This window comes from Lichenostomus cassidix, chromosome 7, assembly GCF_008360975.1.
Source record: "Lichenostomus cassidix isolate B80296 chromosome 7, HeHo_3.0, whole genome shotgun sequence".
In the NCBI taxonomy this organism is placed as follows: domain Eukaryota; kingdom Metazoa; phylum Chordata; class Aves; order Passeriformes; family Meliphagidae; genus Lichenostomus; species Lichenostomus cassidix.
The window spans coordinates 2,790,429-2,809,276 of NC_139488.1; the positions used below are offsets into that span (position 1 = coordinate 2,790,429).

Sequence of the window (18,848 nt, forward strand, 5' to 3'; positions counted from 1 at the left end):
CCAGCACCTGCAGTGCTCATCTCCTGCCAAAGAAAGTCTTTTAGCCTTTCTTAAAACGAAACATCTAAGCAGAGATGCAGGACTGAGCTGGCTTGCTGCTGACAAGGACAAAGAACGTGTCTATGCTGTTTTATTTCCAGAGGTTTTAATGCAGTGCAAATGGAGCAGGGAAATGAAAGTTTAAAGCATCAGGGAAACAGAACTAGCACTTACTGTGGAAATAATGAGTGTATTTTAGAGGTGATTAGGACTGTTTCTCAGATACAAACACACAGAAATCTAAAGAATTGTCATACTTTGGAGATGCTGTGTGGTTTTTTAAGGTTTATTTTATTGAGCTACCTGGCCATTACAGGAATCCCTGGACTCCTCAGCTTTACAGAAACAGCCAGGCCTTCCCCAAGCTACTGGAGGGCTGCTCCAGCATCATTAGTCACAGTAATGAAGCACAGCATCAACTGAAAATTAACCTCCCACCACTAATAAATGGTGAGAGGGTAAGCTGGAAATAACCCCAGCCAGGGCACAAGCATAAGGTCAGCCACTGACCACAAAACATTCCATGCAAGGTGCACAGCCCTCAGTGAGCCCTGGGGCAGGCAGTGTCCTTGGATGCACCCAGAGGCAGGCCCTGGCACAGGTTTCTCAGAGAAGCTGTGGCTGCCCCATTCCTGGAAGTGTCCAAGGCCAGGCTGGACAGGGCTTGGAGCAACCTGGGATAGTGGAAGGTGTCCCTCCCAATGGCAGGGGGTGGAACAAGGTGGGCTTTAATGTCCCTTCCAACCCAAACCATTCTGGGATTCTGTCTTACACTGGCTTTGTGCACCTGATCTTCATTTCAGAGGTGAGAATATGCACAACATAAAACTCTAACTATTGCAAATCACACAATAATTCCTAAATTCAAGACAAAAAACACTGAAGTGAAAATTTTGATCGTGTTTTCTTATGAAGCAATTCTAACACAGAAGCCTTGGCCACTACTGGTGTTTTATATTTAACATAAGAAGGGTTTAGAATAAATTTGAAACACGTGTCAGGGAAAAAGTTTTAACTACTGAGGAGTCCCCTATGAATGTTTCCAGGTCCTATTTGTTCCACAGTTGCTCCCTGTGCATTGCAGGGCAGACTATGGAAGTAAGTGGCTGTGACCAAGCAAGGCCACTTGCAGCCTCACCCCCTGCATTCACCTGCTCAACCAAAACCATTTTTTGGGAACAGCCACCCAAGTGGCACTCCCTCTTCACCTTAAAAGTGCTGCAAGGTTCAGAGGCATTAAAATAACCACAGTTACTGTGACGAGGTCGCTCCCTCCGAGGCAAACCCCTCCTGTTTCAAGTCTCTCATTACTGCAGGCAGCAGGAACTGGAAAGGCTGGGTTACACACAGCCTTCCAAATACCTGTGGCACAGGGTGGGATGGGGATGGAGGGAGGGGAATGAGCCTCAGTGTTTAGTCAGTGTTCCCTGCTCAAGCCATTGACAGCAGTGAAAGACTTGCAAACACGTTTTGGGCTGAGAGTTTGCTGTAAATGATTTCTCACAACTGTGAATCAGTGGGATTGCAAGAGGATGGCACAGCCCTTCAAAGACTAAGAAGTGTTTAGCAAGCATTCTTGAAAGTGTTTCCTCCTCCAAGCTAATAAAAATGAAATATTTAAAGCTAAAGCAACATCAATGCTCTGTCTTGAGGCATTTTACTCTTATGGCCTTAGATGGTGGTTATTGGTTTTCCAGGTTTTTTTTTGTTGATTGGATTTTTCCATCATCAGTGAAGGGGATGAGAGGCAGAATAAGCCATGGGCCCATAGAGCAGGACTAAAAAAATCAAAAGAGATTGGCTTTTTCTTTTCCCCAGGTGGATACAATAGCAGCAGATGGACTGCCTGGCCCAAACACCCATGGGGAAGAAGAGGTGAAGGCATTTTCTGCCTTTTAATCAGTAAACTGAGTCCTGGAGTGTTTCCATTTTCAAAGGAAACAATTTATATGGTCATTCTTCATATTGCTGCTCCCCATCCATGACAGAGCCCTCCACTCTCAGGAAAAGGTGTTGTGGAAACATTGTCACATATATGAATATAAAATATATTTGAATATAAAACATATTTGAATATAAATCCAAGAAACAAAACCAAGCAAGCCATATGCTTACAAAAATCATTCACTTGACACTTCTAACGTGGAACTGATTTTAATATTTTTTGGCTGATTATTTTTTTAATTTGTATTTTTCTCAGTTTTCAAAAGAAGAATTAAGTCTGAGGGAGGGAAAGGACTTGGTGTATGGCCTTTCCAAGGTGTTTTATCTGCAAACCAAGTGTGAGGCAGAGCTGGATTCCTTGTCCCACAGAGAAGCAAGTGCCCAGCAAACACTACTCATTATTCCATGGAAGCTTGTGGGAATGGTGTCCCACTTGTGCTGCCTCCAGCAGCAGGCCCTGGATGTCACAGAGCCCCTGGGAAAGGTTCCTCAGCGCAGCAAAGGACAGACACAGAGCAGGGAAATGCAGAAAACCTCTTACAGCACGGGAACTGGGGGCACTATAGCGCCGGCTCCCGCTGTAAACGCTCTCCTCGTACACAGACGCCTACAATTGAAACACAGAGTCAGCACAGGGGTGGCAGCTCAGGCTGCAGAATCACAAGTTCACCAAGGACACGTGGCAACGAGCAGGATGGGCAAGGACAGGGACATCTCCTGTGGGCAAACACGAGCAGCATGCAAGGGAAGATCCAACACGACCTGGGGAACGCCCCGTGCAAAATCTGACACATCCCCCAGGCCATCACACCCCATGCATTTCTAACCCTTCTCCCAGGCTCTCAGCTCAACAGTCCGGTTAATTCAACACTTTGACTATGCACAAAATGGCTACATCAATTCTTAAACTGTTCCCATCTGTTTCACCTTCATTGCTGGTGCTGGCAGTGACAGGAGAAATTCCCACCTGATGAGCTTCACTTACCAGCCAGTTTAGTGAATTAATAAAAGAGGAGGAAAATGCATCTTTTAAGACTGATTCCAGTTTAGCACAGAGATATATGGTTCAGGAAATACAAGGGGAGTAGCAAATTCTACCTTTCAGCTTTGAATAAAAATTCTGAGCGGCTCATTTTAAACAAGAACACTGGAATTTGTCTAAGAAAATTTGTGAACAGATCTTTGATAGCTGTTAAATTGGAAAGAATTGATGTTGCCTCTCTGTCCTGCTCCTGCAAATACAACTCTCTCCACAAGGACACAACACCGTGGCAGCATCACAATGCCACGAGCAGTGACTGCACAGTTCCAACAGGAATTAGAGGAAGGATGAGCAAATCCAGGTCTGCACAAACAGCATGGCACACATGGCATTCCGATGGATGGGACAGCAGAGTGGGAGATAAATGCACCCGACAGGAATTACAGACAGAGGTAAGAGACAACATGTGCATGGCTGGGGGTGAGTGGCTCTGGTGTTGGTGCTCAGAGCATCAGCACAACAAACCCTGTAACTCCTGGCTGGCAGAGCATCGCTGTACAGCAGGGAGGGCTGAGGGAGACAAGCACAACACTTTTTTTTTTGGGCAGAGAAAATGAAACAAAAAAAGGCGCCTACAGCAGAATTAACCCACTTGGTGAAAGATTAGGATCATTGCATTACAACAGAAGGAAACCCAGTAACGAGAATATTAGTCATCTGCACCATAAAAGCGCTAGATCTCAGCTCCCAAAGACTAAGAATACCAAGCAGACACATGCATTTCCTACAGGAAGGGAGGACATGACAGAATGCAGAAGCAAAATAGCATAATTTAATTTTAGGTTGTTAAGCTGTTATTGTCTCCCACACATTTGTGTACAGGAGGCAGACAGGAGGTTTCTCCTCACTTCAACCACAGACAGAAAAAGACCTACACAGAAGTGCTTCAAGGTATACACTGTGGGTGTTTGACACAGCTGTAAGATCATCTCTCATGTATTTTATTATCCACAAATGCAGAGAAAACTCAAATTATTCAGGGAAAAACTACAGGTGCTTCAGCCAGAGCAGCTTGAAACAAGTGTTAGTAACCATTCCCACTGAGATGTAGCAGTTAAACAAACTCAGAGCTGTGTCTGGCAGAATGAGGTGCAAGAGAGACTCCAGCAGTGGTCCCTAGCCCAGGTCCTGCTGCCAGTGTCCCGCTCCACATCCCTGTGCTGTGTCCCCACGCAGGACCTGGAGCACTGCTGGAGCTCTGCCACACACAGGGGACAATCCAACCTCCTGGCGGGTTTTACTGCTTCGCTGATTTTCTTCCAGCAGTCTGGGAATTGCTTCCCTGGAATTTTGTGTCGTGCAGACTGGATTGTCTCAAGCTCACCAGACTGACGCATTACGCAGAGGAGCTGCCTCAAATAGAGAATTTCAAGTAATTAAGATTTCCCCTGTTTTTCCAGACCAATTGAGGCCAATAGCAGACAAGGAAAGGGAGGAGCAGCAAAGGAAAACTGACCGTGCTCATTTGAAAACAGTTTTCCATTACTCATTCCAATCTTAAAAGGTCTAATTTGTTTGGGTTTTTATAAAGTTTTGTTAAAAAGAGCTGCAGAGGCTCCTGAAATTTGGTCCAAATCGATTCCTAAGTACAGGAGGTTGTATTATCCAAACAAAGTCCAGGCCAGGTGAAGCCAGAGGGCAACAGACCCAATTTCCATTTTGGGAAGAAAGCTGAGATGTGGAGGCATAGCTGCTGCTGGGGAGACCCAGGTCAGAGTAGTACGAAGCCTGCATTAACAACAAACAAAAAAAAACTCCTTGAGAACTTGGCCTCATTCCTAATTCCTTTAAATGGGAAACAAAAAGCAAATCACATGATTACAAATTGCAAGGAGTCAAAGTGGCCGTGGATGCAGAAAGAAGAGAGAACTGCATTAAAGCTGTGAGGATGTGTGAAAATTGTGTGTCCTTTCAAGCACTGCAAAAATGCACTGGTCAGAGAGCTGGTCAGCTTCTTTCTGAGTTCCTGAGGGGTTTATGCCCTGAAAGCTACACCCCCAGGAGCAGGTGAGATCCTGGGGGATAGAGAGCAAAGCCAGGCACCAAAACTGTCAGTGTGCCCAGCAGGAAATGTGAGCAGCCCACTGCTAGACACAGCAAGACTGAGTGGGGAGATAACTCTTCTCTAAGAGGTGAGACTGCTTACATTAAACACCTTTAAATTAAACACCTTCTTTCCCTGCTTTCCACCTTGCATGCAGCCATCCCTGCACTTTTGGACCACTTAGGGGATCTTAATGAGGAATGGTTGTTCTGAAAGATCTCACACCTTCACCTCCTTTGCTACTCTCCAGAGCTCTCCTTTTACCCTGACACCTTTCCTCTCCAGACATTTCTCATGGGGCTTTGGACAGCCAAGGTTCTCTGCTTTCAGCAGTCAGCTCCTTATAAGCCCTAAATCATCCCTGTTTCACCATCGTGGTCCATGGAGGTGTTAATTTCTTCACAAAGGAGGGAGATCTGTGGTAAATGAAAGAAACTTGTTTCCTTTCTTCTGTCACTGCAAGCAAACCGATGTTTGGATATGACACAACACCCACAGGTACAGACTGAGGGTAAATCATTGTCCAACCACAAAAAAAAACCTAACTCAAAAAACAACCAACCCACAACCAAAACCCCCAAACAATGCCTGTAAAATAAGACTTCTACTGAAAAGAAACCTTAACTGAGCTTTAAGAAATTACTTTTGTTCCTACTTAGTCTGCAATCTGCACATGGACTACCTGAGCACGTGGCATTAATCATAGTCCTTAATCATATTTAAGGAATCAACCCATGACACTGCAAGTGCAATGTCCACATGGAGATCAGTCCATTCCGTGACTAAAACTTGGACACCTATTTTGGAAACAACCATTGCCAGCAGATTCATTACTTCCCTGCTGTCCTAAAGAATTTTCCTCTTTTTCATTTTTCCTTGTCACATTGACAATCTTTATGATTCAGCCTGGGCTTTTTGGAGAGAGTATTCCCAAAAAGTGAATGCCAGCCAGGCTGGCATCAATTTGGTTTGAAGTTTCAGCTTCTCTAAGTTACATCCAAACTTTCCTCCCCCACTAAGTAATGATTAATCCAAGCAGCGACGGAGCTACAAGGATCTAGTGATGCTACTGTAATTAAGCTCTACACAGACTAAACCCCCATGCTGCAAAGCCTAATTCCAGGATGATTTGAAATTATTTGAATGGAAACCAAACAACTTCTTCTCCCTGGATGACTTTCTTGCAGATATTTTCCTCTCCCTGAGGTCCTTGGAGCACTGGAGTATGTCAGTAAAGAATAAGAACATCATTTGTCACCAGTGCTACAGAATAAAGCTCCTTGAACTCATCAAATGGGCCAGCAAGAGTGCCAGCAACAGGACAAGCTGTTTTCTTAGCAGTTCAAGCAACAGGATTTCATTGTCTCTTACCCACATAATGCCAGCTAAATTATATGGCAGCAACAATTTGAAATGGACGTGAAATATCAGATCCTATTTCAGTGTTTATCCAGGCGCCTGTTTAACTTCATGCCTACAGAGTAACCCCCTGAACTCTCTCTCATGTTCAGCATGTATTGCTCAAACACTTGGCTAAATGGAGGCTTAAAAGGAGTTTATTTTTCGCCTAAACACAGAGCTTTAGGCTGCATACCACTAAATTTCTTTAGAAGCCTTGATAGCACAAAGATCAACAGGCTCTGAGCTTTTGCCTGGCTTTGTTAAAATAAAGGGAAAAAAAAACCACTTTAAACACTTCCCCCTCAGCCCCCAGGCTGTGCTTGGACAACCCCTTTAAATCATTTAAATCACTCAAACCCCAATATTTAACAAAGCAGGGCCAGGAGCTGCTATAATTGACGCACAACACTTGTGCGGGAACAGGAGGGAACATTGTGACCTGAGTCCTCACAATGGAGTTAATAATTAAGCTTTTTTGGACAGGAGTATTTATAGAAATAAAAGTCCATCAATGTTAAGCAGCTAAGTGGGAACACTTGCACTGGCTCTTCACCTCTGTGGGCTTTTCCAGAAACCCTGGGATGCAGTTTATAAGGGGAAAAAAAAAGAAGGCATTTAGTTAAGCAAACTTCAAATAAACAATGTGCATTTGGGGAAAACTCAAAATCCAAAGTCCATTTTAACTATGCAAATCTCAAGGCACAGACTAAATTAGGAGATTCAGTGTTGGAGCATGGCATGAACACCTTGCAGAAGTTGAAAAACACTCATTTGTTTCCAGCATGATGAAATCCTCCCTGCCAGTGCTGTCACAATGTAATTTTTACCCAGTTTTGTTTACAGGTTAAAGCAGTTCTGGCTTCCAAGATCTTTCTGTACCAATTTCAGAGACTTCCCTTCCCACTCATGGCCTGATTTTTTATTTTTTTTAATTTCTCAGACAGCTTCTTGCTGCACCTCCAGTGTCTGACAAACTCCAAACCCACAACATGCAAGACAGGAAAAACCTGCTTCACTGCCGAAAAGAATTTGCTAATTGGCTTTAATCCCATTAAATAGAGTAATAGAATTTTAAAACAATAGAAATCATCTACTAACCCTGCTAGATTTTCTACTCTGGGATGATCCATACACATCTTCCTCATAGCCATTGGTCTGTTATGGATGGAAAGGAAAAAAAAAAAAGGAAAGACAAAAAGGAGAGAAAAAAAACTGACATAGACCCCAAAGGGAATTTTTAAGCAAATGTCATCACTTATGAAAAGCAAAGGCAGAGACAGAACTTTTCAAAGATACACCAGGAACAGGAGAAGTGCAGGATTAGGTCATGATTTCAAACACGAGGACATGAACATTTGTGTCAATACCTCTATAACAGCCAAAAATGTCAAGGATACTCCTGGCTTGCCTTTTTTGAGCCCCCTTTTTTTTGCCTCCCCTATTATTACTGGTCTGTATTCAAACAGTCTGTGAAGGGAATAGGGGACAAAAAGGGGACAAAACTGAGATCAGAGACTACAATAAAAGACATGTATCACTATAGTTACTTATACCTCGGGCAGCTAAGCAATTAAAAAGCGGCAAATTGTAGCAAAATAATTAATTCTGAATTTCTCTTTGAGAAATCCAGCTTAGTGAACACGCAATGCTTTATAAATTCTCTTTTTAATTTTGATGATCAAAATCAAACCCAGACAGTGGCCATCTGCCACACCCCAGGATTCTGCAGCAGTCTGAGGGCTGGTAGGAGATTTGGGGGAGGTCAGCTGTCCTCCCTGGAGTCAGGATGATGTTTTCCCCTCAAAGGAGGAAAAACAAACAGGCCCAGAAGGATTGTTTCATAAACAGGGTGAGGCACTTCAAATCCCTACGGCAGCAGTGCTGGGAATAAAACAAAACAATCCCAGTGACTCAGTCCTTAGTCTGGGAATGTGCTAGTGAAGAAGAGAGGAGAGACACAAAAGTCACCTCCATCGATAGCATTAAAAGCTCAGGTTTCCCCAGCAATTCACTGTTCTGGTATCACCTCACAACGAGTCCTGGTTTAACACAGAAAACAAGGAAGCATTCTGTGTGTTTGGGGTGGGGGTTTAGTGGAAATTTAATTAGAATTTCTATTCAAATTAAGTTTTGAAGTCCGTGCTTTAAATGCGTTCCTGAAATGAAAATCCACTAGAACCAATGTGAATCAATTTCCAAGAGAAATATTTATCATCTACTATACAGCAGCTTCCATGAAAAATTAAACAAATTAACTTAGCAACCAGTTCAGAGCCAAGCTGGGGAAGCTACTTCTGGGAAAAGCTTAGATTCTCTATTGAAATGCAGTATTATCAGCCCAAATGGAAGGCAAACATCCAAGCTTCTTTTTTTCAAGAACTGATTTGAAATACTGCTGTAGCCTTCTCACACAGCTTGGCCTCTTTCCAGTTTTTACCAGGCTTTTTTTTTTTCCAAGCTCCTTGAATTTCTTGAACACTTCCCTGAAGAATGGTTAAAATGGATCTCCAGCAGCTGAAGGCAACACTCCAGCTCAGCCTCAGTGCCCGATGCAGACCAATTACCTCCATCACCCCTTTTATTGCTACACTGAGGAGCTGTTTGCCTTTTTCAGCTGTGTAACATTGACTAAATGTAACCTCAGATCACTCTCTGAACCATCCTATTACTTTGTAAGAGTACCTTCACTTTTCCCAGATGTGGTATTCCTCATTTGTTTTTACTGTTACTCGGTTTTGACAAGTTGTCTCCTGTTTATCATCAGTATTTTCACTCTAACCTTGCATGGAACTGCCTTCACTCCCTGCACAACACAGCCAGGCAATACAGACTCCTGGGGAACTGCTTTTTCCCTCCTTAAAAAACCCAGATGATGCTGTCTTAGATGGGAACAGACCAGCTGAGATCCTTCCCAGCTGTCCTGTTTTCTAGCAAAGTTATTTTTCAACTGTACATTCCTTTTACAAGAATGAGATCTGGCCCAAGGCTTCGCTTCATGTCACGCAGAGATGTGCCAAGAGCCTTACAGTCAACTTATAGCAACATCCTTTATGCCCTTCAGTAATTACCCTGCTTAGGAACTTCAGCTGAATTGGCATGATGAATTTCCTACAAGCCCAGGTTAATTGGTTATCACTTCGCCGTCCAGGCTCTTCTGAAGGAATTTGCCTCATCTGCCCTGTGTCTTTCAGATTTCAGCCTGAAGCCCCAGAGCTGAGGTCATTTCCCCTGCCATTCTGACACATCCTCTCCAGAAACCTCTCCAGTGCACATTTTTGAAGGCAAATGCTCCAGGCAGCTCTTGGAGAGCAGGGTCAGTTTTATCAGACCTCGTTGACCTTTGTTCTAGGCTACATTTGCATGCAAAGCATCTGAGCCTACCCCTCCTGAAAACTGGAACAAATAAAACTGCATACTAGGGAGGCTAAAAATACTCAATTCTACTTGTTCTCCCTTCATTGACCCTATTTCTCTGCATTTTCTTCTTGCTTTTGACAGACTAAGAAAACAGTTTCACTGCCATTGTGTCCATTTCTGCTTTTGTAATATTTTCTACCTCAGGCTGTGGCTCATGCTGCTCCTTCAGGCTTTCTCAATCCCACATCCAACTTCCAGTCCTCAGGAAACTCTCTGCTCGTTTCCAGTGTATCAAAGAACCCCAACCCAGCCTGGCAACCTCCTCCTGCGATGTGGAGCCTTTCCTCCACACCAACATTCCCACTTTGCCCTCTCTTGTGTCCTCTTTGCCTCCCTGGAATTGCTCCCCATGGCAGGGGTTGGAACAAGATGGGCTTTACTGTCCCTTCCAACCCAAACCTTTTGGGATTCTGTGATATTCTCTCAATATTACCTGTTTCTGTGTCATGTTAAAGCTCAAGTTAGGCAGCTTGTGATAGGTTTTGAATTTTTTTCCACGTGCTCTTTATGCACGGCACTAAAATAAAGACCTTAGATTCTGATGCTCACTATTCTCTAGCAAGTGCTGATAGTTAGCAGTGTATCCTTGACATTGGGCTGGCAGCTCTCACACTTGCACACTCCTTGTCCTATCACAGTGGGTTTGTAGGCAAAACCCTCTCTGAGACAGATAAAAATACATACTGCTTTGGAGTAGTTCTTCTTTTTGGTCCTCTCACTCTCTAATCCAGCCTGCAGTGGGATTAAGAATGCAGGGTGAGAAGATCAATGAGTCTGTGCACACCCATCCAGAGCCAGGCATGCACATCCCCATGCAGAACATCAGGCCAGCTCTGCAGAGCACAGCTCAATGAGCACCCAGCAGCCAATCCACCCTCAGAGTCAAATGCCCACTTATTAGGGAATATTGTTAAAATGATGATGATGATAGCACTGGCAAATTTAGCAGCCGCGGTTAAAATCAGTCACGCTCGCTGGGCTCAGTCAATTAACAGAGCTACCAGCTGTCCATCCTGACTGGATTGATACATCCATGCAAAATCCAAATGTGTTGGACTATTCCTGGATGTAGGTCATGCACAGATAGATGCATTGCACTCCTAATTGGAAACTGTGCTGGGAATGAAGGAGAGGAGAAAAAAGCTGGAGAATCTATAAAACTGCACACCCCAGTTTGACACCAGGACACCTCTAGTCCAACACAAGGCAGCAGGAAATATTTTAAACTGAGCTTTAAGTCCCAATCCTCACTGTCACTTTCTGTTCTTTCAAGGGTCAGCTTTATCTGTGTTCTGAACCAAATACTCGCTATCGTAGCATTATGGTTAATCTGATTTTGTCCTCTAAGTGAAGTAACACAAGCTGCAGCTTTGGTAGGCAGTGGGTTTGTCCTGTCACCTCTGCCCGATCTATTTAGAGTGAGTTTATGAGAGTTTTATTCCTCTCCAGATCTATACTGAAATAAATCCAGACACATCTGGTCCAACGATGGCCAGGCTGTAACAGAGATGGTCTTTTAGGGGAAATCCAAGCCACTCTGCTCTGTCCTGTGGTAACTACTGAGCTACACCTAGCTCAGCCCTCTCTAATCATTTGTCACTTCTCATCTGAACTGTGTCAGAGCAGCAGGAGAGGGAAGTGGCATCCTGACATCACAGACCACAAACTGCCTCAGGATCCTTCCAGATCACCCTTATCTCAGAGCAGTTATCACAACCTGTGTTAGTTTCTTCTTCATGATTAGTTTTTGAACACACACACACTGCAACTTGCAGACTATTCTCACCACTGGGTAGGTGCTGGCATAGTCCAAATGAGACTGTAAAGGCATGAGAGGAGAGGAAAATCAGAATACAAAGGAAAACACAAGTTATGCCAATCAAAAGAACTTTGCAAAAAAACCAAACAACAGACAAACACAAAAATAGGTAGAGAGGTGTAAATCCCAACTAAAGAACTTTGATAATGCAGGACCTCTTGCACAAAGGCACAAGGCAGGAACTTGGGAGCAAACAAAACAAGGAAAATGCACAAATTAATTATGAGTGATTGATAACAATATTTCATGCTGATGGTGTTGGATTAGAGACAGCCAGCTGGAAAGTGGGAGAACCAGGACAAACAAAACAGAAGAGGGACTAAGAGAGGCTCAAGAGCCTCAGCAAACACAGGCTGATGTTACTGAGCTTCCCTAGAAAAATCTGTGTGGTAGAGAATTGAGCTTGCAGAACTCCTGAAGCAGAAGCAGCAGGAGCTGTTGATGGGTTCAGCATCATCAGAAAAGCTGCTGAAGAAGCCTCTCCATGGCAGCTGAGGTGACACAGACACACCCAAGCCAGCACTCCATGGACCCCTGGTCCCTGTTTTCAGCACAGTCACAGCTGTGGAGCTTCAATCAATTTGCTGGCCTGGTCTCATGGACATCTCTGGAGGTTCTGCAGTGTGTAGTGCTGCCTGCTCTACCAGAAGCATCCAGAAGCTCCCCAAAAGCTATCTCAGCAGATTTCTTAAAAACTTAAAAACACCCCAAGAGAAAAGTCCAGAGTGAAACCCACACAGTTAAGTGGGATGGTAAAATTTTAGGGCACAGTGAATGTCTGATATTGGCTCAGTTCAGTGAAAACTTCCTGTACAGAGGATAAACACAGCTTCAGAAAGGAACCCCCAGCACCATCAGCCCCTCACAGTGCAAGGAGCCTGAGGGTCAGGGATGGAAGATCAATCTTCCAAAAATGGCAACCTACAATGATGGAAGGAGAGCCTTCAAATATCAAAAAAACAGCATCATTCAGAATTCTACAAGTCATTTTATAAACCCTTTATGGACACAAAGCAGCTGGTTTTGGTGCTGTGCTCATGGTAAAATAGCCCCAAAGCCAAACTGGACACCAGACCTTGGAGGTAATTTTTTTAGGTTGGTCAAAGTTTTTGCTTTGTTATTTTGAAGACAGATGCAGCAAGAGCCAAACCTTCACAGATTAGCCAGAGATGTGGTCAAATTACTAAAAGCATCTCCTGTAAATCCATACTGGGAAAGTGATCAGAGAGATGTTTACAAGAGCTGGAGTGACAGGACAAGAGGAATGGCTTTCCACTGACAGAGAGTAGGTTTAGACTGGATATTAGAAAGAAATTCTTCCCTGTGAAGGTGATGAGGCCCTGGCACAGGGTGCCCAGAGAAGCTGTGGCTGCCCCTGGATCCCTGCAAGTGTCCAAGGCCAGGCTGGATAGGGCCTGGAGCAGCCTGGGATAGTGGAAGCTGTCCCTGCCCATGGCAGGGGATAGAATGAGTATTGAGGTCCCTTTCAACCCAAACCATTCTGTGATTCTGTCAATTAGTTGTGAATAAAACAACTGGAAGATGCAGAAGGGTAAATTTCAGTTCAGACTAACAAATATTTGCATGCTTCTACAATCCCAGTGACCCATGAATGAGAGGAGGAAGCTCTGTCAAAACTTTTCCTGTGCCTGTCCAAATATCAACACACCCACCAAATGCTGCTTGATGGGGACTGGGCCTGGGCAACATCACTGAGAAGTAACAATGCTGAAAGTTTCAGGCAGATCCTTCTGTCAGAGGACATTCCTTGCAGAAATACGAGGAATTTGGGGCCATCCCTTTGGCCATCCCTCCCAGCTCGGAGCTACTGTCCACCAGGCTTGCATTAAAAGCTTCTCCAAGAGATGGTGGGCAGGCAGAATGCAAGACCTCTGCTTTTTAAATGTAAATAAACCACAAGATTGTGTTACAAAAACACCTCAGAAGGAATCAATGGTGCATTTCCACAGCTATAAACACAGAGCCAGTGTGTTTGCACCATGCCACATTACAGCCAGGGATAAACAACCCATTTGTGTTGTCATCGCCTTCTAAATAGACAGAATTGATATTTCAACTGAAATTGAGATTTCTTTTTCCCCTCCAAAAAAACACTTTCATAAATATGTCAACATTTAACCCTAAGTAAAATAAACATCACTTTTCACATTCAGCTGTGCAGAGAAGCTTTTCTTCACTGAATCTTTGGAGCTTTGAGGAATCTCCTAGCTCTGAAAAGCACTCAAGTTTGTCATCTTGAGGTAAGAAAGATTTTAACAGCAAGCTAAGTTCGTAAGTAGCAATAGCAATTCCACTAAAAAGAGAACAAGGCAGCACTTTAAGTTTTTCAGCACATTTTGTGCAATCTTACAATGGGTTCCCTGAGGAGGCTCTGCATCAGTAATTTTTATTTATTTATTTATTTTTAATTAATGAGTCTTCTAGACTCTACGTTATAGCAGAGTTAAGGTTTATATAAATATGTGTTATCTGGGAAAATACTGTCTGGATATTTTGAGGAAAAAACTGTTTGAACTTTTCCTACAGATGAGTACTCAGTGCTTTACTAATCCCTCCCTCCGCAAGGGCCGGCAGATGAATTTCTAAGTATTCAAGTATTTCTAAAGCATTTTTAAAGAGAGTATCCAGTGATAGCACCTGGGGGACTGCTGGAGCTGTGTCAGGGCAGGTTTAGGGTGGATATCAGGAAAGGTTCTTCCCCCAGAGGGTGCTGGGCACTGCCCAGGGAATGAGCACAGCACCAAGGGTGCCAGAGCTCCAGGAGTGTTTGGCCAATGCTATCAGGGATGCACAGGGTGGGAATGTTGGGGTGTCTGTGCAGGGCCAGGAGTTGGATCAGTGATCCCTGTGGGTCCCCTCTAATTCAGGATATTCTTTGAGTATTCACCTGCAATTCCAAAGCACTCAAGACTTATTTCCACCGATCATTCACTTCTGCTTTCCTGAACTAATCAACACTGACTTGCTAGCACTTCCTCTTCCCAAATCTCCATGATCAGAGGTGAAACAGGGGAGTTTACAAGGTGCATGCAGATAGCAATGTCTTGGCTAAGCCCTTCCTGCAAGAGTGAACAGCAGTGACCACAAAGGTCCCTGCACAAGAGCTCATGCTCCTGCACAGGGCACACACTGGAGAGAATCAGTGATCCACGTGCACTCGGAAAAAGCCCAACATGGAACGTGTCAAGACCTTGTCAGGACAACACTCTGCGAGTGTGGGGACACAGGGGGACAGTGACAGCTGTACACAGACATGCACACAGAGATTTACAGGTTACCAACCCTCAGGCTTCCACGGCTACCCACTGACATGCGCTCGTCTTCATCCGAAGCCTAGCGAGAGAGAGCGTAGAGACAAAAAACAGTGAAAAGAACACGAGTAACAGGCAGCGAGGCAAATGCTGATGGCTTTGATGGGACAGGAGGAAGGCAAAGATGCACAAACTCGATGTCTTTTAAAAAGAATTGCGTTGAAACTATAAGCAGAAAGTAAATGAAATCATACCCTGCCCAAGAAACACTGTCAAGCATTTTACTACAGGGTGAAGGGGGGGCTTGCTCAGGTGTTCTCTGCTCTATGCTCTTGGCCCTCTATCTCAAGAAATGAACATTAAACACTCCAAGTAGGTTATTTCCCCACTTTCCAGCCCCTTTATTCTTGCACATTTGCAAAAGCTCCCTGGAGTGACTGGGGAGAAGGCAGAGAAGCCAGGAAGTGGCTTTGGGGTTTTCACTAGCCGGGGGTGGCGGGAGCTCGTTTTGGTTCTTTTCTTTTAAGAAGGAAGTGCCTTATACATGTCTGTTTTCTTAATCTGAAATGTCTGGCTAAACAGAAAAAGCAAAAATAGGTACTGACCGAGGCATTTCTTCGGGCTCTACGGGAATAACGCTCACTGTCTTCCTACCAAGGCAGCAGAGAGAAAACAGAGGGAGGCGTTGAGAGGACAGACACAGCAACTGAACGTTCCAGAAACACACAGTGAACTCCAGCCACGCTTAGGAGCCAGGAAAATTAAACCAAACAACGGAAGGTGACACCCTGTCAAGGCAGAAAAACCCTTTCTCCCTTCTCTGTGACCCCAAATTTCTTCCCCTCTGTTACACAGCCTATGCAACATCATCGGATGTTTTATATTTCAACAAGATGATTTTAACAAATTGATTTGCCACTGAATTTAGAAACAGCAATAGAAAAGAAAGAAAAAAAATTTCAACATTGTAGCAAACAGATTCTCACAGGTGAGCTGATTTCCAAGCAAGGGAATTGCCCGTCAGGTGGAGTTAGCTCATCCAGCAAGGATTTGAGGAGACTCAGTGTGAGAGCAGAGGACCTTGGTGAGTGGTGGTCCATGCAAATCAGTATTTACACTGATTGATTAATTTTCAAGGGCCAAGGAAGCTGGAGAATTTGGGAAGTTACCTTCTCCACTAGAAGTCAGCTGCTCAGTTTTGCCTTTTCCAGTGTGCACTGCTCAGCTTTGCAGGGCGAGGCCACAGCTTTCATCTGGCATCACTGGTAAGTGATTTCATAAACTCAGGGGTGAAAGACATTTGAAGCCAGTGACTTCCAGCCCATTATCAACTTCTTAATCTCATATTATGGGTGTTAAAACAGTCAGATGTTGCCTGTGGCCAAGTCTGTAGCTGGTATTCCCTGGCTTTAGCAAATTCTAAAATCCAGGACATTGTATTTTTGGGAAAAGCAAGGATTGACACCATAGCAGTAATAACTCCTCTGAGGGATTCCCCTGGGCCAGTAAGTGCAACGGGAAATCAAACAATATGAGTGAAACTTGCACACAATTTACCTGAAGGCAGATTTAATAAGACTCAAATGGTGATGAAATTCCCAAGAAGTAAAATGAGCACAAATATTCCCTGTATCCCAAGGGGCTTTAACAGGTCTTTATCCTAACTTAATCTTCCAGTGATGGCGTGGACACAGGTCTGTAAAAAGAGATGGCTCTAACCCAGTCCTTGCCAGTTTTAACCATATCAAAAGTCATGTTTCAGTTGAAAAAGCAAGACTGTGGGATTGTTTGGAGCAGAACTCACACTCCCAATGAGGAGGGATCCCTCCTTTGAGTGATTTCAAGCTCTAAGAACTACACAAAAGTTCAACACGCAAAAGTTGTTGAGCTACGTTGATCAAGTCCTACCATCCATTGCTCGATGTCTCCCCACTTAGTATCCAGACCATAATATTTCTACGGACAGAAAAGGGAAAGAAACCAGAATTTAGACGAGAAAAGCAAACACAGAACATTTAGACATGCAGGCCAACGCACACAGCTCCACACAAACGTGCCAGGGAGAGCTGTGCTGCATGGCACTGCAGCCCTCCTCGGCACGTGTCTGGGAAAAGCTGCCTGGAAAGGGGAAAAGGGAATTTGGGGATGACCAGGGTGCTGGACAGCTTCTTCTCCCTCAGCAGTGCAAAACCCCCCGTGCTGGGGGACAGGAGCAAGGAGAGTAATGAGTCTTGAATTCCTGACCCAGTTAAGTCAAGACGCATTACAAGGGAGGCGAGCGCAGGACACTTCCAGGATGAAAATTGCTGTCAAATCATGTTTCCCGTAAAGGTTTGTCAAACTGGGCAGACAAGTTGGGTACAACTCATCTCTGAGCACCCTGATTCGCTGGATTAGAGCTCCACAGAGCTCCTTTCAGAGCACCAGGATTTTTACCTACATTTGACCCACCTGACAGCAATGGCAACACCAACAAGGGTACAAGAGGACAAGATCCATCAGTGCAGGCGAGGACAGCACTGGGAACTTCCCAATAAACTTAAATTTCCAGCAGGCAGCAAGCTGTTCAAAGATCAGCAGGTTTAATGGGACTCTTCTTCCTCCCCAAACAAGCCTGTCAAATCTGGTCTCAGGAATTTTGCGTTTTTAATGGAGCCCATAACTGTTCCTGTGTGAATTAAAATTCACTGGCCTAAAGCACAGCAACAGCCAATTGGAAATCCTGCTTAAGGAAGAATAATATACATTTTAGAGCTTTTCTAAAGGCTTGATGAGGCAGGAGTACCAACAAAAACCTTAGGAAATGATTTTAAAAAATCAGAAGCCTGTTCTGTACTGCACTCTGGTTTTAGCCCTCACTCAATGGTATTAATATAATTTTATTTTCGCCTTTCAAAACCTCATTCACTATTTATTAATAAACCAAAACAGAGAGCTGCATGTTCTTCGGTGCTGTATCACTTTTTTTGCATTTCAGAATCATAACCCATGCAACAGCTTGTTATAAAATTAACTTTTATGCACATCTCAGCCTGAGAATGACCCCTGAAAATTCCATGAACTCCCAGGGCTGTGTACACGATGAGAACCTACAGATTATATGCTTTGTAGGAAAGCAGGTCAGGTAAAGCCTTATTAGAGGCGTTTTAGCCATTAAGAGACAGAGAACATTTTCTAACACCAGACATCAATTAAAAAAAAAACCAACAACCCACACTATTAAAACGGAGAATCTTTTTTCACACATAGGAAGGAGCCATGAAAACACTTGTAATTTTTCTAAGGTTTGCTGCTTCCTTTTCCTGCCTTCTGTTCTCCTCACTGCCTGACACTGCCTTCTGAATTCAGCATTGCAAAAGGCAGATAAGGAAGTAGCGCTTTACAAGACTTGCTATGTCACAGTTTAAGTTCCACTTACAGGCTTTTCCTTCTCCATTTCAAATTACACGGCTACGTGCTTAATATCCCCTAAAGAAAAATCTTAATGAATGCAACTGCCTGGAGACTCTTTTTCATTTATAATCTTTTAAAGAGCACATGTCACACTGGACTGAACTGACAGCTTTTGAGCTCTCAAATATTTTGACCCCTCAGAGCCACTTTTCCCAGTTCTCTCCCTACACTGACTCCTCTGTTCTGCCCCCAGGGCCCTGATTCCAATGAGTTAAAGGAGGAAATGGTGCTTATCCATTCATTTAGGTTTCAGCTAGAGGCCCTTGCTGGACTCAAGTTCCCTTCCACCTTGAAAAGTGATATTACAATTAAATAATTAATGACGTTAATACCACTGAGAGAGAATTCCAGATGCGATTTGCTCACTAAGTGACAGTGAAACTGCCAGAGTCGCAAACTCACCATGGGATGTTGGGA

The 18,848-nt window shown here is 43.9% G+C and overlaps 1 protein-coding gene across 24 annotated transcripts in view; it reads right to left on the bottom strand.

Annotated features, from left to right (window-relative positions):
• LRRFIP1 (LRR binding FLII interacting protein 1) overlaps window positions 1-18,848 on the bottom strand; it is a 100,596-nt gene that overhangs the window by 29,673 nt on the left and 52,075 nt on the right. For 5 of the 24 annotated variants that reach the window (XM_085065768.1, XM_085065751.1, XM_085065757.1 and 2 more), the window contains exons 4-12: window positions 16,887-16,934; window positions 15,584-15,628; window positions 15,010-15,060; window positions 11,674-11,706; window positions 10,572-10,619; window positions 7,569-7,625; window positions 4,673-4,753; window positions 3,491-3,535; window positions 2,525-2,590 (exon numbers count right to left, since the gene is read on the bottom strand). The exons of 5 other annotated variants lie outside the window; for them this stretch is intronic. In XM_085065768.1, coding sequence (XP_084921894.1) covers window positions 2,525-2,590; window positions 3,491-3,535; window positions 4,673-4,753; window positions 7,569-7,625; window positions 10,572-10,619; window positions 11,674-11,706; window positions 15,010-15,060; window positions 15,584-15,628; window positions 16,887-16,934 — 474 coding nt within the window. The remainder of the gene's footprint in view (window positions 1-2,524; window positions 2,591-3,490; window positions 3,536-4,672; window positions 4,754-7,568; window positions 7,626-10,571; window positions 10,620-11,673; window positions 11,707-15,009; window positions 15,061-15,583; window positions 15,629-16,886; window positions 16,935-18,848) is intronic. 14 more of the 24 variants (XM_085065770.1, XM_085065761.1, XM_085065752.1 and 11 more) reach the window with 9 other exon arrangements.